The sequence below is a fragment of the Lynx rufus genome, unplaced genomic scaffold, assembly GCF_022079265.1.
Source record: "Lynx rufus isolate CCGP_SWC_20201006 ecotype Redwood Valley unplaced genomic scaffold, mLynRuf1.p SCAF_5, whole genome shotgun sequence".
NCBI classification, from domain to species: Eukaryota; Metazoa; Chordata; class Mammalia; order Carnivora; family Felidae; genus Lynx; species Lynx rufus.
Window position 1 is genome coordinate 99,646,289 of NW_025814867.1, and position 24,432 is coordinate 99,670,720.

General features: G+C 37.4%; 1 protein-coding gene across 2 annotated transcripts in view; it reads right to left on the bottom strand.

Annotated features, from left to right (window-relative positions):
* Positions 1–24,432, bottom strand: part of LOC124526792 (uncharacterized) — a 46,236-nt gene that overhangs the window by 6,956 nt on the left and 14,848 nt on the right. For both annotated transcript variants that reach the window (XM_047099961.1, XM_047099960.1), the window contains 2 exons: positions 17,011–17,118; positions 9,102–9,231 (listed from right to left, as the gene is read on the bottom strand). In XM_047099961.1, the coding sequence (XP_046955917.1) occupies positions 9,102–9,231; positions 17,011–17,118 (238 nt within the window). The remainder of the gene's footprint in view (positions 1–9,101; positions 9,232–17,010; positions 17,119–24,432) is intronic.

Genomic DNA, 24,432 nt, shown 5'->3' on the forward strand with positions numbered 1-24,432 from the left:
CTCAGTAAAAAGCTGTCAAAGGTTTAGCTGTATAATACAGCATGTGGATTTTTAACTTAAAGTAATTTTGCCAAACTTTTTGCTAAGTGGTCATACTATTTTACTTTCCTCCCACCAATGTCCAAATTTCCAGTTTTTCCCTATTTTTGTCAATTCATGGTATGGTCAGTATTTTCTTTTTTTAAGTTTATGGGAGGGCAGAGAGAGAGGGAGAGAGAATCCCAAGCAGGCTCTGCACTGCCAGCATGGAGCCCAGAATGGGGCTCAAATTCACAAACAGTGAGATCAAGACCTGAGCTAAAAATCAAGAGTCAGATGCTTAACCAACTGAGCCACTCAGCACCCAGGTATGATCAGATTTTTTAGACATCACAGTAGATGTGTATTTCTCTCTAATGGTTTTATAAAAGTTTTATTATCAAAGTTATCAAAGACATACAATGTTATATTAATCTCTCATTATGGTTTTAATGTATATCTCTCTAAGACTAATGATGACTGTCTTATCATAAATTTATTTATCACTCATATATTTTCTTTGGTAAGTGCTGAAATGCTTTTCTCATTTAAAAAAATTCAGTAGTTTGTTTCTTCATTCTTTATTCAGAATTCTTTCTATTTTCTGAATACAAGTCCTTTCATTCTCTTTACAACATTCACTGTCTTTTGAAGAGATGGTTTTTGGTAGTTGTTGTTGTTTGTTGTTTGTTTGTTTTTAAGAGAGGACTTTTTTTATTTGATGAATAATTTATCGACTTATTCCTTTACTTGACTATGCTTTTGGTTGCATCTAGGAATTTTTTCCTCTTATTATTTTTTAATATTTATTTATTTTTGAGAGTGAGAGAGAAAGAGCATGAGTGGGGAAGGGGCAGAGAGTGTGGGAGACACAGAATCCGGAGCAGGCTCCAGGGTCTGAGCTGTCAGCACAGAGCCTTGAACTCATGGACAGCGAGATCATGACCCGAGCCAAAGTCAGATGCTCAACTGATTGAGCCACCCAGGGGCCCCTAAGAATTTTTTTTTTTCTAACACAAAGATTTCCTAGTGTTTTGTTATAGAACATTTCTAGAATTAGGTTATATATTTATATTTATAATCTATTTTGATGGAATTTTGTATTTGGTGGAGATATAGACCTAGGTTCCTTTTTTTTTTCTTTTTTGCACACTGATATTCATGTGCATATCCCAAAACCACTAAATTACCTTTTGTCTTTGTTGAAAATCATTTACACTCATGTGTAAGAGTCTATTTATGGACTCTCTATGGTGTTTATTGAACCTTGTGTCTATTGTTGTGCCAATATCACACGGTTTGTAGCTTTATAAGTCTTGAAATCCGTTAGCATTAGCTCTACGACTGTTCTTTTGCAAAGTTGTTTTGGCTATCCTAGGTACTTTGCATTTCCGTATACATTTTAGACTTTGTCAATTTCTGCAAAGAACACTTTCTGGATTTTAACCGGATTATGTTGAAGTATATATCAGTTTGAGGAGAATTAGTATCTTAGCGATAATGAGTCTTCCAATCCATGAGCGTCGTAGATCTCTCATTTATTTAGGCCTACTTTTATTTCTCTCTGCAATATTTTATACATTTCAGTGTATAGCTTTACACATCTTGCCGAGGCTTGTCCCTAAATACTACATTTCATACTTTTGGATGCTACTGTAAAGGATATTGTTATTTTTTATGTTTATTTTTGAGACAGAGAACATGAGCAGAGGTGGGGCAGGGAGAGAGGGGGGCAGAGGACCTGAAGAGGGTTTCACACTGACAGCAGGGAGCCTGTTACAGGGCTCAAACTCAGGAACCGTGAGATCATGACCTGAGCTGAAGTCAGATGCTCAACGGACTGAGCCACCCAGGTGCGCCAAGGGTATTATTTTTCAAATTTCAATTTCTAATTGTTCCTTGATATTATATTAAAATACAACTGAGTTTTGTATATTGACCTTATATATTCTGCAACCTAGATAATTATACTTAGTGGTTTGAATAGTTTTTTTGAAGATTCTGTCAGATTTACAATAGAGATGATCATGATATATGTAAATTAAGACAGCTTCCTTTCTTCCTTTCCAATCTGTATGACTTTTATTTGTTTTCACTTATTGAATAATAACTGTTTATCTACTCATGAAATTTCTGACATCGAAATTTTCACAATGAAATTTCTGACATCAAAATTTTCGACACCAAGCAATTCTCCAATTGTCTGTACACACCAACTGCGTGATGTACGATTTCATTCAATTTTGACACTAATTATCCAGAATTAGCACAGACCCCACAGATACAGGCTCAGTGCCAAAAGACAGCCCTCTACTTCAGATGCCAGTTGCATGTGGTGGGTCTCCAGGTTGCTCACATTACTGTCCAACTTGGCTACAAATTGAGAGCTCCCATGAGACCCCTTCCCCCAGGTTTGATAATTTGCTATAATGGTAATAAACACTGGTTTATTATAAAAAATATTTAAAAAGATACAAAGAAACAGCCAGATGAAGATGTATATAGGTCAGATCTGAAAAGCTCTCAAGCATAGGGGCTCTGTTGTCCCCACAGAGTTTTGGATGCATTCACCAAAGCAGAAGCCTTCTGAACGCTTTTGTTTAGGATTTTCATATAGTTTCCGTTACGTAGGCATAATGATTAAATCATTGGCTCTGGAGGTCATGCGATAGGCTTGAAGTTGCCAACCCTTAGAGATGTGGTTGCTTTCCCTGAAACCAGCCACCATCCTAAAGCTATCCAGAGGCATGTCAAGTTTACCTCATTAGTATAAACTCAGGTATGGTTGAAAGGGGCTTGTTATGGAGGCATCTGGGTGGCCCAGTCAGCTAAGCATCCAACTCTCGGTTTCAGCTCACGGTTAGTGAGTTTAAGCCCCAAATCGGGCTCCATGCTGACAGTGCAGAGTCTGCTCAGGATTCTCTCTCTCTCACTCTCTTTCTGCCCCTCCCCTGCTAGGTCTTTCTGTCTCTCTCTTCAAAAATAAATAAATTAAAAAAAATTTTTTTAAAGAAAGGGACTTGTTGTGAATAACAAAAGGCACTCCTCTCATCTCTATCACTCAGGAAATTACAAGGATTTTAGGAGCTCTGTGCAAGCAATCAAATATATATTTCTTATTATAACCCAAGATCATGCTTACTTATTGCACTGGCTAAACCCTTTAGTGAAAGGCTCATTAGAAGTAATGAAAGTGGACATCCTGGTATTACTTCTAGTCTTAGGGGAAAGCAAGCTGACTTTCACCATGAACACAATGTTGGCTGCTGGGTTCTGTTTGTTTTATAGGTGCTCTTTATTGTGTAGAAGAATGTTTCTTCTATTCCTACTTTCTCAGAGTTTTATTTTATTTTATTTTTTTAAATTTACATCCAAGTTACTTAGCATATTGTGCAATAATGATTTCAGTAGAATCCAGTGATTCATCACATACTTATAACACCCAGTGCTCATCCCAACAAGTGTCCTCCTTAATGCCCCTTGTCCATTTAGCGCACGCCCCCCCAACCCAAAACCCCTCCAACAACCCTCAGTTTGTTCTCTGTATTTAAGAGTCTCTTATGTTTTGTCCCTCTTCCTGTTTTAATGTTATTTTTGCCTCCCTTCCTTTATGTTCATCTGTTTTGTACCTTAAATTCCACATGAGTGAAGTCATGTGATATTTGTCTTTCTCTGACTGACTAATTTCGCTTAGCATAATACCCTCTAGTTCCATCCACACAGTTGCAAATGGCAAGATTTCATTCTTTTGATTGCCGAGTAATACTCCATTGTACATATATACCACATCTTCTTTATCCATTCATCCACCGATGGACATTTGGGCTCTTTCCACACTTTGGCTATTGTCAATAGCGCTGCTATAATCATTGGGGTGCATGTGCCCCTTTGAAACAGCACTCCTGTATCCTTTGGATAAATACCTAGTAGTGCAATTTCTGGGTCGTAGGTAGTTCTATTTTTAGTTTTTTGAGGAATCTCCACACTGTTTTCCCAAGTGGCTGCACCAGTTTCTATCCTACCATCAGTGCAAAAGTGTTCCTTGTTCTCCGCATCCGATTTGCCATCATCTGTTGTTTCCTGCATTGTTGATTTTAGCCATTCTGACAGTGTGAGGTGGTATCTCATTATGGTTTTGCTTTGTATTTCCATGATGATGAGTGATGTTGAGCATTTTTTTATGTGTCTGTTAGCCATCTGGATGCCTTCTGTGGGAAAATGTCTATTCGTGTCTTTTACCCATTTCTTCACTGGATTATTTGGGTTTTGGGTGTTGAGTTTGATAAGTTCTTTATAGATTTTGGATCCTAAGCCTTTATCTGATATGTCATTTGCAAATGTCTTCTCATTCTGTCAGTTGCTTTTAGTTTTGCTGATTGTTTCCTTTGCTATGCAGAAACTTTTTTTATTTTGATGAGGTCCCAATACTTCATTTTTGCTTTTGTTTCCCTTGCCTCCAGAGACATGTTGAGTAAGAAGTTGCTGTGGCCGAGGTCAAAGAGCTTTTTGCCTGCTTTCTGCTTTAGGATTTTGGATAGCTTCCTGTCTTATGTTTAGGTATTTCATCCATTTTGAGTTTATTTTTGTGTATGGTGTAAGGAAGTGGTCCAGGTTCATGCTTCTGCATGTTGCTGTCCAGTTTTCCTAACACCATTTGCTGAAGAGACTGTCTTTATTCCATTGGATATTCTTTCCTGCTTTGCCAAAGATTAGTTGGCCATACGTTTGTGGGTCCATTTCTGGGTTTCCTATTCTGTTCCATTGATCTAAGTGTCTGTTTTTGTGCCAGTACCATACTGTCTTGATGATTACAGCATTGTAATGCATCTTCTAGCATTAGAAGTTCTAGCTACGTGAAAAATGCATTCTAGCTCTGTGAAAAATGCTGGTGTTATTTTGATAGGGATTGCATTGAATATGTAGACTGCTTTGGGTAGTATCAACATTTTAACAATATTTGTTCTTCTTAACCATGAGCATGGAATGTTTTTCCATTTCTTTGTGTCATTCAATTTCCATCATAAATTTTCTATAGTTTTCAGTGTGTAGATATCTTGCCTCCTTGGTTAGGTTCATTCCTAGGTATTTTATGGGTTTTGGTGCAATTGTAAATGGAATCGATTCCTTGATTTCTCTTTCTGCTGCTTTATTATTAGGGTACAGAAATGCAACTGATCTGTGCATTAATTTTATATCCTGAGGCTTTGCTGAATTCATGGATCAATTCTGGCAGTTTTTTGGTGAATCTTTTGGGTTTTATACCTAGAGTATCATATCATCTGCAAAGAGTGAATTTGACTTCCTCCTTGCCAATTTGGATGCCTTTTATTTCTTTCCATTGTCTGATTGCTGAGGCTAAGACTTCCAACACTATGTTGAATCACAGTGGTGAGAGTGGACATCTTGTTGTGTTCCTGGCCTTAGGGGGTAAGCTTTCAGTTTCTCCCCATTGAGGGTGGGGTATTAGTGGTGGGTCTTTCGTATATGGCTTTTATGATCTTGAGGTATAATCCTTATAACTCTACTTTTTTGAGGGTTTTTTCAAAAAAGGATGCTGTATTTTGTCAAATGCTTTCTCTGCATCTATTGAGAGGATCATATGGTTCTTTCTTTTATTAACATGATGTATCACATTGATTTGTGGATATTGAACCAGCCCTGCATCCCGGGTATAAATCCCACTTGATCATGGTGAATAATTATTTTAATGTATTCTTGGATCCAGTTGGCTAGTATTTTGTTGAGAATTTTTGTATTCATGTTCATCAGGGTCTCAGAGTTTTAAATAGGAATAGATGTTTGATTTTGTAAAAATATTTTTTGTGCCAATTGAGATGATCAGAATTTTCTTCTTTTTTAGCTTTTGACATGGTAATATTTTTTTCTGAATATTAAATTCAGCTGGCATTCTTGGTTAAAACCCACTTGGACATAATGTATCATCCTTAATATATATTGTTAGATTCTATTTACTACAATTTTCCTTAGAATTTTTGCATCTATGTTCGTGAGAGATACTGATAATATTCTCTAATAATATTTTCCCTTGCTTTATGTGGTATCAGGGTCATGCTAGTGGTGTTGAATGAGTTGGCACAGGGTTATGGACTGATGTTTGTGTCCTTTCGAAATTCAGTTCAACTCCCAATGTGATGCATCAGGAGGTCAGGGTTTTGAGTGGTAATTGAGTTTAGATGAGATTCTGAGGGTTCCATGATGTGAATAGTGTTCTTATTAAAAAAAAAAAAAAGGAAGAGAGAGAACTCTCTCTCTACCACTAAGGACACAGTGAAAAGGTAGCTGTCTACAAGTCAGGAAGAGGCAATCTTACCAAGAACCAAATTGGCCAACATCTTGATGTTGGACCTCCTAGCCTCTACAACTGTGACAAATAAATGTCTCTTGCTTAAGCCATCCAATCTATGGTATTTTGTAATTGTACCCTGAGCTGACTAAGATAGGATGTAATCCCTCTGTTTTCATTATTTTAGAAAAACTTGTGTATAATTGGGAATATTTTTTGAAATGCTTGGTTTAAGGGGGTTGTTTTTGCTTAGAATTTTCTTTCGTGAAGCTTTTCATTTCCATTTAGTTCAAAATACTTAATAAACTTTTTTAGATTGCTTCTGGACCTGTGGATTATTTAGAAAAGTGCTATTCAGTTTCCAAATATTTGAGGATTTTCCAGATATATTTCCATAATTGATTTCTAATTTCACCTCTCTGTGGTCAGAGAACGTATTGTGTATGAGTTGAGATATTTTAAATGTATTGAGACATGATATGTGACTCTAGTAGAGGACTAACTTCATAAATATTTCGTACGTACTTGAAAATAGTGCATATTCTGTTGTTTTTGGAGTGCTCAACAAACGTTAATGAGTTCGAGTTGATCGATAGTGTTTAAATCTCCTATGTACTTGTTGATTTTCTGTCAACTTCTATTGTTGAGGAGGTATAGTTTTGAAGGTCAGTTATAAAGGGCACAAACTTTTAGGAATGTTATGTCTTCTTTATGAACTTACTCTTTTATTATTATGAAATAACATTCTTTATTTCTTAATCTTCCAACACCAAGAAGATTTGGGTAAGGAGACACATGGAAACCACCAACAGACACAGCAACAAGCTGCAAGTTAAAGCACAAGCTTATCAACAGGCAACACTTCCTTCCCAAGCTGTTCTCCTGGTGGTTTGGAATAAATTAGTAAGGCAAGAGCAGACCCCCAAGAAGCTATGCAAGAGTAAGCAGTTGTGGCCATGCAATCTTGCCCACAGTGCCAATGTTTTATAAGATTGAAAGTTTTTTTTTGATGGTGGGACACAACACAATGACACTCAGATAGATGAAAGGAAAGGCAGACTGTCTGTGACAATTTGAAATGAAAGATGGCTGCCATACTTGGCCACCCGGGGAAGAATCGGGTTCAGGGTGACAGTGAGAACCATATTGAGAAGCTTATGTATGGCAGGTAGAGTTGAATTCCTCACATGGTGGAATTTCATTTATATGGAGTTCAAAAACTGGCAAAGTGGTGATAGAAGTCAGAATTGTGTTTCTCTCTGGGGAAGGGATATTGACAGAGAAGGAACAGGAAGGAAACTTCTTAATAGTGAAATGGTCTTACCTTGGTTTTGTAGGCGATCATCTGAGTGTATACACACGTAAAAATTCATCAAGCTGTCCACTAAAGATTTGTGCATTTTACCAGGTGTAATTTATGCTTCCCCAAATACTACTTTCTAAATGAGTTGCTACAAAATTTATGTTGTCACTTCAGCACTCTGCAAGAACCAATGAATTGTAGGCGTTGGTTTTTTTTCTTTATCACTCAACAAAACTCAGCAATATTTCCTGTCAGTGGCTCCTCCGTGGCTGACCACTCCAAATGCATACTCTGGGGAGGATATCAGCTTTGAGGGTACTGATCTCTGTCAATACCGTGGTATCTGGTAAGTCTGATGCTGTGACATTTTTAGCAAAAAGTAAAGATATTTTCAGAAGTGATAAGGACGCTCTTTATCCACTCATAAAATGCTTTGCCTTGTGGCAGTGATAAATTTGTTTATTATCCAGCAAACCTTCTGATCTACCCTATGTCAATAGTGCACTGATTAGTTGTCCAGCCGAGTCCAGGGTAACACAGGGGGCCCTGGAATGGAGTGAAACTAAACTTGTGTGACAGGACAAATCCTCCAGTGTTTTGGTCTGTACCTTTATTGTCTCCTTGAATTCTTATTTTTTGATCCCTATGTTTATTAATGTGTGATTATTGTTGCTCCTTTGATATTTCTAATATTTCTAGCTCACAGGCTAAGAAGGAAACCCTAACTGTCTATGTGGGGTTTTTAAATTTTAAAATAGAGGCAAAAAGTATATGGGGAAATTTTGTTTCAGAAAATGAGCATCAGAGAACATAAGAATATAGTAATCATTATCTATTTGAAGTCAATGATTTCAAGCTCACATCAGAAGAAATGGAATCTTATCCCAAAGTGTGAACAGGTAGAACAAATGAGGGAAGTAGCTAAAATCAGAGCAGGCTTAAGCAGATGGAAGCAAACTTTTGAATCCACCCTGTCTTTCCTTGCAATCCTCCCAAAGAAGTTCCAAAACATTCTGAGCAACACTGGCTTCCATATTTCCATATATGTCTAGTTAAGGGTGAAGGTAGCCACGCACTGAAGAAAAAGTTCTCAGACACTTAGACTGAGCAGACATACAAGGTTGTCTCTGCCAGCGAGAACAGCAGCAGCCGCAGCAGACGGCACACAGTTTTTATTTAGATAGAAGTATCAAAGAGTATCAAAGCAAGGAAGGAGAGCACAAAGGGTCTTTAGACATTAGCCAGACATACATCTGGTGGCTACACGAAGGCATGAAGGGAGTGCTTATGGTTTCAAGGAATGCCAGGGAGGTACAGCAGGTGTTGTGTCTAAAGTATCCTTTAGGGGATCAGGGGACTCTGTCCTCATAGTGCTATCTCATTCGACAGCCTTGAGACCAGAACATAGCTGATGTTTCAGCAATTACCTCATTCACCCTTCAGGACTTACAAATACACTCTCTAAAAATAACTCACCATCTACCCCCTTTTATCTTTTTATTAGCAGGAAAAGGCGTTGTCACAGAAGTGGTGAGCATCTGGGTATTGGTGAAGAATACCTTGGGTGACTTGTTACGGGAGCAAAGAGACACCATCATGTTGATAACTGCAACGAGAAACAAGATGATTAGTAATATTATAATAGTGTTAAAACAGGAGTGTAGATTGAACGAGGAGAACCAGTTTTTTGGGTTGATCCAGTTAGAAATATCATTGAGAGGGGTGCCTGGGTGGCTCAGTCAGTTGAGCATTTGATTTCGGCTCAGGTCATGATCTCGTGGTCTGTGAGTTTGAGCCCCGCGTTGGGCTCTGTGCTGACAGTTCAGAGCCTGGAGCCTGCTTCGGATTCTGTGTCTCCCTCTCTCTCTGCCCCTCCCCCACTCATGCTCTGTCTCTCTCTCTCTGCCAAAAATAAATGAACATTAAAAAAATTTTTAAAAAAGAGAAATATTGTTGAGACTGTTAATTGTGGCATATTGGCTTTTTTCATTGAAGCTCTTGTAACTGTTTTGCAATCTGATTTTTAAGTTTTTAATGGAGATGTTCAAGGGTGAGTCGAATGCCTGATCAAGAGGTCTATGCATTTGATTCCAGGACTCATTGTAGTAAGTGGGAGTGATACAGTAGGTTGTGAAACCTGAGTCACATACAAGTTGTGATTGGGTTCATAATGCCTGTTGATGTTCTCCTAGCTGGACACCTAGGCTGCTAATGCCTGAGGTTGGGCAAGGATTTGTTGATCAATTCTTACTTGCTTTTCTAAATCTAAAGTAGTGTTTTGCATATATTGATTTATTTGGTGTTTGGTCTGTAAGGAGATAGCTAAGGAGGTGGCTACTGTAGTTGCTGTTGCTGCAAATGCTGTAATGGGTAAAATAGCCGCCAAGAAAATGCCTAGAAACCTTCTGGCTTCTCATTCTTTCTTTTAATGCAGGGACAAGCTGTTGCAATGGGGACCCCCTTGCCAGGGCTGATTTAATTAGACTGGCAACCTGAGCTGTGCCTTTCGTTTGGCTGTATAGACAAAAGTTGTATGTAAATGTGATGTGTTTGTAGTAGAGCAACAGGGGGTTGCCCATGTTTTGTTTCCTATGAAAATAGTGTGTGTCTCATTAAGATTTGGACCTATAGATGCAAGTAAGAAAACATATGGCCTTATGGTACATATAAGAGTAGTATTGATTTTACCGGTATAGGACCAGTTAAATTTGCTGTGTATAAGTGTCACGGGACCATGTCTAAATTTTCTTTGAATAAATGGTAGGCCAACCCTCCAAGAAAAAGTTTTAATAGAGGTATAGGCATTAGTGGAGTATCTAAGTATCAGACTCACAAATCCAGGATTCCATATGGGTTTAGAGGTATCATAATGGAAAGGAAGTGACCAATTTCAGATATGTCCTTCCCAAGTTTTATTACTTTTTATCACCATCAGTTCATGGGGTCCCCAGTCTTTAAGGATTGTGTTGTTCAATAGGGATATTTGGGTAAAATTACGAGAACAGCAGAGGTCCCATGAGAAGCCATCATAGGACCCCATCTCTAGCCAGGGTCTTGTACATACTGGCATTAGAGGTTTTGGTTGTTGTTTTCCCTCAGTTAGGTTTCCTCCTATTCCTATCGTGAGAACAAAATGTTGATATTTGATAGTACTTACCTGAGATTCATCTTCTGGTGTTTTAAGAATGCTGTTCGTATACCATTGTTTGTGAAGAGGGACACAGCGACTTTGGTTAGTATTTTGAGTATTAGGATTATATAATAAACATAGAGGGATGCCCGAGTGAGAAAAAGCCCAATTTATTGGGAGCCTATGGGCTGGATAGTTAGATGAATCATCAGCATTAATGGGAACCCAGTATCCTACGGTAATAGAGGACTCATTAGATGAGATAGGAATTTCAGGATCTTCCCAAGAGACTAAATCAAACATAGGAGGGCTAAGAAGATGAGCCCAGCAGGTAAAAGTAGAGTGTGGGTGAGTAGAAGCAACAGGTAAAGAATTCAGACACATTAGCAGGAGTATTACTTTAGCTGAGTTGGCAATTAGGCAAGAGATGACGGATAGGAACGTATTTTCAGGCATCACAGGCGTGCCCGTGTTGATTAGAACCTCTTTAGGCTGTGAGGTTAATTTTTTAACATCCCTCAAGAGATGTCTCAGTTGGCTGAATGATCAATTTTCCTCTTCTTTGGATTTGACATCCCGCTGGGAGGGGTCATTGTCATCAGTTTGAAGTTTAGTATTGGATTCCTGAGTCCCTCGTGGTTTTATTAACCGAGTAGGTACCCACAAAGGGCCCTGAGGAGAAAGCACAGCAGCACAACATCTCTCCCAGGTTAACAATTGTATTGGACCTTTCCAGGTTGGCCCATCTATACCATACTTTGGGTTTTGGGAGTTCCTGTTCCATTTGAAAATGAGCATTGCAGAGAGAAAATTTCTGCCTAATTGTAAATGATTTAATGGGAATAGGGCTTATATTAATTTGGCCATAGGGGTGGTATTGTCCCCTTTTTGTTTTAATAAAAATAATTTTAGGAGGCCATTTGCAAGTTTTAGGATGGCTTGATTTTGTGGGTTATAAGGAATTTTAGTGGAATGGTATTTATTTTATTGTTGTAAGAAGAGTTGTAATTGTTGTGAGGTGTAAGCTGGGGTATTATTAGTTTTGATCTTTTTAGGTATATCCATCATTGCAAAACATTTTAATAAACGAGAAATAACATGTGAGGTGTGTTTTTCTCTTTGGGCAGCAGCCCATATATATTTTGAAAAAGTGTCTATAAGACACATGTACCCATTGAGTTTTACCAAAAGATGATATGTGTGTAAAATTCACTTGCCAAAATTGATTGGCTGTCAGGCCCCGAGGACTTACTCCATGGGGCAAGTAGGTAGGAGAGAATTGTTGATATTTTTGGCAGGAACGAATGACATTTTTTGTCTGAGAGAGAGGAATAGAAAATTGTTTGGATAGAGACTGTGTGTTTTGGTGATAAAAGGAATGAGAAGTGACATTGTTTAGTTACCTGGTAAGGTTGTTGCAAATTTTTAAGTAAGGTATTAAGCTAAGATTTTTAAGGGGCTTTATTGGCTTCATGTTTTATAAAGTTAACTTTTGTTTTTTTAATTTTTTTGGTTATATTTGAGTTTATGTATATCATTTTTAAATATGACATTTTAGTTAAAGCCTTGGTAAAATAATGAGTATTTTTAATGGTGTTTTATTATAAGGAAAACAGATTCTTATTGGATTTATGTAAACAATTGTACTTGTCAGGAAAGAAAGAACATTTATTGAGAGTTTTTGAATTTTAGAAGGTTTAAGTAAAGAGAAAAGTTAAATGTTTTAATTTGTATATAAATGAATATTTTATTATAGTTTTATAATATCATAGATATCTTAAGATAATTTTTTTTAATTTGGAAGAGCAAACATTAGAGAACAAGCAATATTTTTAACAAGAGTTATAAAAATTATAATCTTATTTTGTTTATTTATAAATGTTATTAATGTAGTAGTTTAAATGTAGTTTTTTTCATTTTGAAAGTTTTTATTTATTTGTTTTATGATTTTAAAGATGCCAAATACCTGTATTTGTCTTAAAAGTTTTTTTATAAATTTTTTTGAAGATGAAACATATTTTGTAAGAGCATCAGAACAATAATTATAACTGACAAGAGATTTAAAAATGGACATGGTTAATAATGTGATATGAGAGTTTATTATGATGTAATTGACAAGGAAATTTAGTTATTTTTGTAACATATAACATTTTGATAATCAGAATATTAAGTGATGACTTTGTATTAAAATATCTAAATATTTTATGAATTTTATATATATGTTTGAGCAGTCATAGTATTTACCTAAGTAATACAACCTATTACTATTTGTTTGACAGGGTTTTTTAAGTAACATATTAAATAAAAAGGCCCAATTGTTCAAAAATATTTTATTTACAATTTAAATTTGGGGAAGTTTGTTAAAATTATAGACAGTTATGAAGCATATCCTAAATTATATTATATTATGTATTATATATATAATATTATTATATAAAATTAAATCAAGTTATATATTATATTAAAATATATTATATATTGTATTAAAATTATTATAAATTTTAATATTTAAAAAATGTTTATTTACTTTTGAGAGAGAGGGAGACAGAATGAGAGTGGGTTAGGGGCAGAGAGAGAGGGAGACACAGAATCCGAAGCAGGCTCCAGGCTCCGAGCTGTCAGCACAGAGCCTGACGTGGGGCTTGAAATCACGAGCTGTGAGATTATGACCTGAGCCGAAGTCAGATGTTCAACCAACTGTACCCCTTAAATTATTATAAATTATAATTATTTATTTAATCAAGGTGGCAATAAGAGATTTTAAAGGCAAATATGTAGGTTTATATAGTTATTAGCAAAACCTGTCTTTTTTAACATTGAGAAGTTTTGACTAAGTAATCAAAGACCTGATTGATAAGGACAAAACATAAAGCTTTGGCTTCTTTCTTTCTTTCTTTCTTTGTTTTTTTTGGCACACAAAAGAGACAAAAGACCTATGTTTACAATTTTTTTTCCCCTCAAGATCAGGTCCATAATCCAAGAAAACTGTTTTTTGAATAGAGAGAAAAGTAGAATTTTAATCTTTTATCGGTGTATTTTAACAATCTATTTATTTTAACCTTACTCTGTCCTAACCACACATAAAATTTTTTTTCAAAGATTTCCCTTTGTGAACCTTTTATAACTTTCCTTTGCATTTAGATTTTGTCCCAAGCCATTTTTTTCCAAACAACCAGTCTCATTTAGGACAAAATTATTATTTTTTTTTACCTTTACCAAAAATATATTCCCATTCTTTATATCTTTTTTTTTATATATCTCCTACTTTTGTACATACAGAGTTACTTTTTTTATTTTCATCAGTTTTAATTATAGTTAGGAGAATTTTAACTCTTAAAAACTTTAGTCTCCAGTGAAAATTAAGTAGTAATTAACTGTGAACTGTCTGCTATATCAGAATTTTTTAATGTTTATTTATTTTTGGAGAGAGAGAGAAAGAGAGAGAGAGTGTGAGCAGGAGAGGGGCAGAGAGAGAGGGAGACACAGAATCCAAAGCAGGCTCCAGGCTCTGAGCTGTCAGCACAGAGCCTGATGCGGGACTTGAACTCACAGATCATGACCTGAGCCGAAGTTGGACACTTAACCGACTGAGCCACCCAGACACCCCATGGCTGGTCCTTTTAAAACTGGGTAATCTGGGGGCACCTGGGTGGCTCAGTCGGTTAAGCATCCATCTTCAGCTCAGGTCATGATCTCATGGCTTGTGAACTCGAGCCCCCCATGGGGCTCTGCGCTGACAGCTCAGAGCTCACCTCAGATCCTCTGTCCTCTTCTCTCTCAGCCCCTCCCCAGCTCGTTCTCTCTCTCTCTCTCTCTCAAAATAAATAAACTTAAAAAAAAAAAAAAACCTGAGTAATCTATTTTAGGTAGACCATTAATTTCGTAAAACTCTTTACATATGTCTAAAATTTATACCTAGCCACTTCTATCTAAAACATACATTATTTCTTCCTGTACAGTGAACTTCAATAAAATTTAAAACTTAAGCTTACAGAGAACACATGTCTTATTAATCTCTCATTGTTTGGACAATATACCATGGCACGTTTTCCTCACGCATTCTCTAGATGGCCCCCTGAGTACTCATCTCCTTTCCTATTTTCCTTCAGAAATCTGAACTGTTATTTTAGGAGGACACACCAATGCCATCTGTCCTGTGAAAGATGCAGCATCTAAGAGTCCTTGCCAATCTTTCTCAAAATGTTAATCCCAATTCTTAATATTTCCTCCTACTATGTTCCCTCTCTATTCCTAAAGCCAAAACCTAACCAGAAATCTTGTTGGTTTATATCTCAACAATTATGACTTTTTGCCCATCAGTCCAAAATGCCTCCATCAAATGTGGTTTTTTTTGTTTTTTTCTTTTTTGAGAGAGAACGAGCATGTGAGTTGGGGAAGTGAGAGGTGAAGAGAGACAGGGAGAGAGAGAATCCCAAGCAGGCTGTGCACTGTCAGTGTGGAGCCTGATGTGGCGCTTGAACCCTCGAACCATGAGATCATGACCTGGGCTGAAACCAAGAGTTGGAGCTCAACTGACTGAGCCACTCAGGTGCTCCCCTCTCTCTTTTTTTAAATTGCTTACACTCCTTTACTTTGTTGCTCATATCCTAGTTATCAATATTATATTCAAATTCCTGTTTCTGATTTTCAGGGCTTTTGTAAATCTGTCCTACATTTATTAAACTCCTCAATATCATCCTGACATTCTCTTTTCTCTTGTTAAATCCATGCATTCCTGCATTCATTCCACTACTGTTTGCTGAATTTCAGCAAAGTCTAAAACCATAGGTGGGTGTTATAAAAGATATAAAATATATCCATGTTTATCTTTCTCATCCAACCTTCTCATTTTACAAACCTTCCAAGTAATCCCTTTCGCCTGAAATGTTTTTAAAAACTTTTTTTTAACATTTATTTATTTTTGAGAGACAGAGAGAGACAGAGTGTGAGTGGGGAAGGGGCAGAGAGAGAGGGAGACACAGAATCCAAAGCAGGCTCCAGGCTCTGAGCTGTCAGCACAGAGCCCAAAGGGGGCTCAGACCCATCAGCCATGTGATCATGACCTGAGCCAAAATAGGATGCTTAAACGACTGAGCCACCCAGGCACCCCTGTTATATCAGAAATTTTAAGGTGACAAATTTATGAATTAATTAAGCATGAAGTATGGTTTTTTTTGACAGATTTAAATATCCTTAGTTTTTTTGTAATGAGAAGCCAAAAGCACAAGCCTGTTTTTAGTAAGCAGTTCTTTAGCATTCCATGTGATTTGGAAATGGCCTAAATGTCCAATGAATTTAATTTTAATTTACTATCCAGACAAAACTTTAAAGTTTTAGGTTACCAAAACTTGAAAGCTCTCTTAACAATTACCCATGAAAACTTTTGAGACAGAAGTAGCCATTATTTTAAGTTGTCTTTTTGTTAACAAATTGCAACAGACATAACGTGAGCTTATTTGACCTTTAGTAAACTTAGGTAGAAAAGTTTTATATTTGATGTTGATAATTTTAAAGACATGTTTATCTTGATTAAACCAATAAACTTAAAATTATTTTAAATACCAAATATATTTTGTCTGGGTCCATTTAAAAGTTAAGCAATTTGTTCACCATTGTCAATTTCTACCTAGGGTATCAGTGAGGAAATCTGAATTGGGCAATGTAAGTCTAAGGGGGTGCTCTTTGCTCCTTGACAGTGAGGGGAGGAGGAGGAGCTGAGCCAGGGACATGGAAAACACTGGCTGCACCGAAAGTGGTACAGAAATGGGAGGAGGGGGAGGGGAAAGCAGAAGAGGTGAGGTGCAGCCAGGAAGGCTGCTGGTGGATAAAAGCCCAGAGGACAGAGAAAGAGGTCTCCCAGTTTTAAAGCCTGTCAGTTTGGACAGATGAAGAGACGGCAGATTTTTTTTTTTTCCCACCAACAAGTGGAAATGGGCAGTCCTTGTCGGTCAGAGAAGACTGAATTTCCCTGAAACAAAAGGAATTTCGACAGCTGCTTTGGAATATTCCTTAAGTCTCCTTCCCGAGGTAGACTGACCAGAGACAGTTGGTCCTAATCATCATAGTCATTAACTCAGGAAATGAATGAGGGAGAAGCCACACATACAGCTAGAGTAACCGGAATCTATTAGGAAGGAGGAACAGTGAGAGCAAAAGAAACCTGAAGACAAGGGATTCTGCACGCCTGATTGGAACAGAAAAGATTAGGGATGTTTTTCTAGTCTCCTCGTGGAGACTAGTGCCAGTCGTTCCTACCTGAATGCGCAGATGTCCTTTCCTGTTTTTGGGCTTGAGAGGTGAGGTACACAGCCTGGAGCCAGTAGATTCTCTTGGTCCCTTTCAGGCGCCACTTGTTGCTGCACACTGTAGAAAAAATTCCCAGATACTTAGGCTGAGCGTACGTGCGGTGCTCTCTCTGCCAGCAAGAACAGCAGCAGCCGCAGCAGATTGCACACAGTGCAAGGAAGAATATCACAGCAAGGAAGGAGAGCACAAAGGGTCTTTAGACATTAGCCAGACATACATCTGGTGGCTACACGAAGGCATGAAGGGAGTGCTTATGGTTTCAAGGAATGTCAGGGAGGTACAGCAGGTGTTGTATCTAAAGTATCCTTTAGGGGATCATGGGGCTCTGTCCTCATAGTGCTATCTCATTCGACAGCCTTGAGACCAGAACATAGCTGATGTTTCAGCAATTACCTCATTCACCCTTAAGGACTTACAAATACACTCTGTAAACATAACTCCACACTGAAGAAAACCAGCTCTTAAGAGATAGAAAGATGGGAACCTAAGGCCAGGAAAAGATGAAAGAAATTGGGAGGGAGGGAGGAACATTTGGGAAGAATTCAAAACACAGTGAATAGCAGATTTGACTCATGAAAGCACTAGAGAAATATTTAGATGTGGCAGGAAACAGATGGCAACAAAAAGATGTAATTGAAAAGAGTGATTAACCTATTCATGTAATTGACTCCATTACATATTTGAAGGGGAAAAACTGTAAGATTGCAATATGTATTTGATAAAATTAAACATCCATTTAGTATAAAAAGGTTTTGTTTTGTTTTGTTTTTTGTGTTTTAAGACTTAATTTTTTTCAGTGCAATTTTATGTTTACAGCAAAATTGAGAGGAAGGGTCAGAGATTTCCCGTATACCTCACCTCCTAACCCCACCTAGTCACAGCTTCTATTTCATTATCAACATCCCCTCCAGAGTGTTACATTTGTTACAAGTGATGAACCTACCCTGACACATAATCATCACCCCAAGGCCATAGTTGACATAGGGTTCATTTCTCCGTCTTGGGCATTCTATAGGTTTGAACAAAAGTACAATGGCCTGTATCCATTACTATAGTATCACACAGAGTAGTTTCACTGCCCTAAAAGTCCTCTGTGTTCCCTGTATTTATCCTCCCTCCCCTCTAAACCATGGCAACTGCTCATCTTTTAGGTGTCTCCACGGTTTCTGCCTTTTTCTGAATATTTTATAGTTGGAATTATATGGTATGTAGCCTTTTCATAGGCTTTTTTTCACTTAGCAATAGGTATTTCAGTTTCCTCTTTGTCTTTTCATGGCTCTGTAGGTCATTCTTTTTAGCACTGAAAAATATTCTGTCGTCTGCATAATCCTAATTTATTAAAGCCATTTACCTACTGAAGGGCATCTTGGTTGTTTCCAAGTGTTGGCAACTAAGAATAAAGTTGTTGTTAACGTCTGTGTGGGGGACTTTGTGGAGACAGAATTTTCAACCTAACTGGGTAAATACCAAGGAGTGCTTTTGCTGGATTGTTTTGTAAGAGTATGTTCAGTTTTTTAAGAACTTGTCAAACTGTATTCCAAAGTTGCTGTAGCATTTTGCATTCCCACCAGCAATCAGTGAGTCCATGTTGCTTCCTATACTTGCCAGCATTTGGTATTATTAGTGGTGTAGATTTTGGCCATTCCTTTTGAATTACTGTCACTCATTTCACTTCTATATAAATATAATCTATCCAATTAAACATATATAAATTATTTTATATATTTATATATTAAGGATTTACATACTATGTAAAACATATAAATATATATTCAAAGAATACATCATTTTATTTTACATTCATTTATTCATTCTCCAATTGTCTTTCTTCATTTATGTAGTTCTGAATTTCTGACTTATATTATTTCCTTCTCCTTGAAGGACTCTTTAACATTTCTTATATGCCAGGTCCACTGGAAACAACTTCCTACAACTTTTGTTTGAGAAAGTCTTTTATTTCTCTTTCACTTTTGAAGGGTAATTTTGTAGGATACAGAATTCTAGGGTGGTGTGGTTTTTTTTTCTATTAACATTTTGAGTATTTTACTTCATTCATTCTTTGCATGGTTTCTAAGGAGAAGTTGGATATAATTCTCATCTTTATTTTTCTGTAAGGTGTTTTATTTCTCTGACTTTTCTCAGAATTTTTTATCTTTGATTTTCTATAGTTTGAATATGATATGCCAAGTCTAGGTTATTTTCACCAGATTTTTTCCTGATTGGTGTTGCCAAACTTCCTGGAACTTTGGTTTGGTATCTGATAGTAACTTGGAGAAATTCTCAGTCCTTGTTTCAAAAATTTCCTCTATTCCTTTCTCTCATTCTTCTTTCTTCTGATTTTTCCATTACACACGTTTTACATGTTTTGGTAGTTGTCTCAAATTCCATGGATATCCTGTGTTTTTTTTTAAGTGTTTATTCTCTTTGTTTTTCAGTTTTGGAGGTTTCTATTGATATATTCTCTAGCTTAGAAATTCCTTCCTTAGCCATATCCAGACTATTAATAAGGTCATCAAAGACATTCTTCATTTCTGTTAATGTTTTTGATTTAATTTTGCCAATTTTGCCTCATGTATTTTGAAGCTGTTACTAGGTATAGAGCCATATCTTGTTTCATTGAACCATTGTTTTACTTTATTGTATCTTGAAGGTATCATGGTTTTTACAAGTTGAAGGTATGCCAAACGTGCATTGAGTACATCTATCAGCACCATTTTTCCAACAGCATTTGCTCACTTTGTGTCTCTGTGTCACAGTTTGGTAATTCTTGAAATATTTGAAGCTTTGTGATTACATTATATTTGTCGTGGTGATCTGTGATCAGTGATCTCTGATGTTATTATGTAATTGTTTTGTGGTGTCACTAACCATGTCCATATGAGATGCTGAACATAAGTGAAGTGTGTGTGTGTGTGTGTGTGTTCTGGCTCTTCCCCCATCTCTGTCTTCCTCCCATCAGGCCTCCCTCTTCCCTGAGACACAACAATATTGATATTAGGCTGATTAATAACCTCCCAGTGACCTCTAAGTGTTCAAGTGAAAGGAGGAGTTGCATATTTCTCATTTGAAATCAAACTTAGAAATGATTCGTAAGCTTAGCAAGGAAGGCATGTTGAAAGCTGAGACAGGTCAAAAGCTAGGCCTCTTGTGCCAGCAGTTAGCCAAGTTGTGAGTGTGAGGGAAAAATTCCTGAAGGAAACAAAAGTGTTACTCTCATGAACACACTAATAATAAGGAAGTGAAATTATTGCTGATAAGGGGAAAGTTTCAGTGATCTGGAAAGAAGACCAAAGAGCTCCAGCATTTCCTGAAGCCAAAGCCTAATGCAGAGCAAGGCCCTAACTCTCCTTGATTCTATGGAGGTTGAGGGATTTGAGGATGCTGCAGAAGAAAAGTTGAAAGCTGGCAGAGGGTGGTTCAAGAGGTTTAAGAAAAGAAACTCTCTCCATAACAAAAGTGCACAGTGAGGCAACAAATGGGGATGTAGATGCTGCAATGAGTTATCTGGAAGATCTAGCTAAGGTAACACATAAAGTGACTAAGCTAAAGAACAGATTTTTAACACAACAAAACTGTCTTATATTGGAAAATGTCCTTTAGGACTTTCTGAAATTCTCCCTTTCTCGTATCCTGTATGTTTGTTTTTTGCTATAGTTTTCCAGTTTCAATAAGCAGTGAATCAATGAGTAAATTGAACTCTTTTGTATTATCCTAATCTGCCTAGTTATTTTTGGAGGAGTGGGGTGTGGGGGAAGCATATATTTCTTGTTTGTGTTTTAGTTCTCCTTTTATTTCTTTAAACATCCTCACCACATTTATTTTATGCCCGGTGTTTCATAATTCTACTATCTGAAGTTCTGAATCTTATTCTTCTCTCTAGGAATAACAGATGGCAGCTAATAAAAATAATATTATCTGACTTTATGGTTCCTTGTTTCTTCCTGTGTTTTGTAATTTTGAAATGTCAGCTCAAAATTGTGTGGCTTTGAGTCTGAAAACTGGTTTGAATATAGAAACCTGGTGAAGGTCCATGATTTTCCATTATCACAGCTGACCCCAGTTCTTACTCACTGCTCTGGACTGAATGTGTCCTCCAAAACTCCTGTGTCAAAACCCAATCTCCAATGGGATGTCCTTTGGAGATGGAGCCTTTGGGAGGTAACTTTGTCATGAGATTGGAGCTCTCAGATTAGTACCTTTAGAAGAAGAGACCCAAGAGAGCCCGCTTTTTCTCTTTCTCTCTCCCTCTGCCACTCCATGTGAGAAGACAGTGAGAAGACAGCTGTCTACAAGCCAGGGAGTGGGCTTTCATTGGACATCATGTCTGCTAGTACTTTGATCTTAGACTTCCAGCTTCTAGAACTGTGAGATAAAGTGTTTGTTATTACGCCACTCTTTGGTATTTTTGTTGCAGGAAGCAAAACTGATGTAAGACACCCATTTATCCTTGATCTGGCCATATAAGGCAAACCATACCGTCTTTGGCTGCCCTTCTCTCTTACCCTTAAGAGCACTAAGATTTATCTGGCTTTTGCCCCAGATCTTTCAGGTCAGAGCCTCCTGGTTGTCATTCTGGCCTCGCTACTGTTTATAATTATGTACTTTGCCCTTGACTATTAAGTGCTGTCACCTTGTCTTGGTATTGCAGAATCCTATCACCCTCTCTGTGGCCAGCCCCACACTGTCCCACAGATGATGGGAACCTCCCTAGATAGTGTGCATGGATATCAGCAGTCTGGTGATTTGGGAGAAGGCCCACAACCCTGAACACTTCAGGGAATTTCCCTCGTGTAAATAAAAAGGAGGGTTTCAGAATTCCGTCTGCTTTTGTGGGATGGAGAGAAGACACAGAATCCTAAGACTTCCACCTCAAAGGGAACCTTGGGAATGAAGAAGGTACCTCCTTAGGAAAGGTCTGAGAGACCTCCCAGAATCTCCAGCTGGGCTGACAGGTGAATATCTTTTTCTGAAGAAACCAGGCAGTAAAGACTGGTGGGAGGTGGGTGGGAGGGGTGGGTGGTGGTGACAGCTCCTTCAAGTGTGAAGACACGAGCGATGCAAAGCTTCCAAAACATTCAAGGAAACATGACATCACTAAAAGAACAATATCAAGCCCCAGTGGCTGATCTCAAAGCAATGGAGCTCTGCATGCCTGACAAAGAATTCAAAAATAGTCTACTTAAGGAAGCTCAGTGAGCTACAGGAGAACGCAGTTTGACCCCTAAATAAAATCTAGAAAACAATCTATGAGCAAAGGGAGTGTTCAAAAAAAGAGGTACAAATCATGTAAAGGACACAACGGCAAATTTTATGCAGAGACTACACTGAAAAATTCAATCAAGAGTTCCAACAGCACAGTCATCAAGCAGAGGAAATAATTAGTGAACACAAAGACATGATTTGAAATCATCCAGTCAGAGATAAAAAGCAAACCAACAGAAAGAATGGAAGTGAGGGAAGAAAGTCTCGGGATGTTATGAAACACCAACAAACCAAGTAATATAGGCATTACTGGAGCCCCAGATAAGCATAAAAGAAAGGAGCAGAAAGCTTATGCAAAGTAATAATGAGAGGCAATCTCCTAAATCTGTGGGGAATGAACATCCAGATCCATGAAGACCACAGAACTTGACTGACTGTAAAGAAATCTGCCCTAAGACACATTACAATCAAATAGAAAAGAGAAACTTTTGAAAGCAGCAGAGGAAAAGTGAGTGGTCGTATATAAAGGATGCCCAGATTTCTCAGCACAGACCTTGCAGACCCAGAGAGTGGGATGATACCTTCAAAGTGCTGAAAGAAAAATCCAGCCACGGAAATCCTTCACTTGGAAAACCAGAAATAAAGGTGAGGTAAAGACTTTCCTAGAAAAAACCAGAAACTGACAAACTTCATCAGTACTAAACCTGCTTACAAGAAATTCTAAAGGAAGCTCTTCAAATTGAAATAACAGGACGCTATGGCACTTGGGTGGCTCAGTCGGTTAGGTGTACGACCCTTGTGTTTGTCTCAGGTCATGATCTCTTGGTCGTGGGATCGAGCCCAGATTGGACTCTGTGCTGACATTGAGGAGCCTAGTTGGGATTCTCTCTCTCCCTCTAACTCTGACCCACACGTGCTCATGCTCTCTCTCAAAATAAATACATGTAAGATAAATAAATAAATAAATAAATAAATAAATAAATAAATAAAATGAAAAGAAAGGGTGCTAACTAGCAATATGGTGACATATGGACATTAAACATACTATAAAGGCCAATATATAATTAAATTCAGAATAGTGTAATACCGTAATGATGGTGTGTGAATTACTTTTAACGCTAGTACCAATGCCAAAAAAATATTAAAAATAATTATAGCTATAAAAATCTGTCAGTACACAAGTTAAATATGTAAATTGTGACATCAGTAACATAAAATGAGGGAAGAGATGTAAAAATATTGAGTATTGTATGCAATGAATTTATATTGTAATCAGCTTGAGATAACTATAAGGTGTTGGGCGTATGACTCATAGTTACCACAAAGAAAACCATTTGGTAGATACACAGAAGACAGAATAAGAAATCAAATCCTACTCCTACAAAAAATTATCAAATCACAAAGGAAGTCAGTAAGACAGGAAGAAAGGAAGAAAGGAACTTCAAAACAGAAAACAATGAACACAATAGCAATAGTAAAGTACCTACTTTCTTATCAGTTGTCTTAATGTAAATGGACTAGGGGCACCTGGGTGGCTTAGTTGGTTGAGCATCTGACTTCAGCTTATGTCATGATCTCGTGGTTTGGGAGTTCAAAACCCATACTGGGGGCTTGTTTGGGTCCTCTGTCCCCCTCTCTCTGCCCCTCCCCTGCTTGTACTCTGTCTCTCTCTTTCAAAAATAAATGAACATTTAAAAAAATTAAATGGACTGAATTCTCCAATCACATGGTATATAGTGGGAAAATAGATAAAAAAAAAAACAAGATTCAACAATATGCTACTACAAGAGACTGACTTCAGTCAAGGATACATGTAGGCTGAAAGTGAATGGATGGAAAAAGCTGTCCAGGGAATAAAAACCAAAAGAAGGTAAGGATAGCTATATTTAATATAAGAGAAAATAGACTTTAAGTTAAAAAATGTAACTAAAGACAGAGCATTTCAGTCTCTAATGGTAAAAAGCCAATTCATCAAGAGGATTTAACATTTGTAAATAGTAAAAAAAATTTTTTTTAATGTTTATTTTTGAGAGACAGCATTAGAAGGAGAGGGGTAGAGACAGGGAGAGACACAGAATCCAAAGTAGACTCCAGGCTCTGAGCTGTTAGCACAGAGTCTGACTCAGGGATGGAACTCATTAGCCATGAGAGAGTGACCTGAGCTGAAGC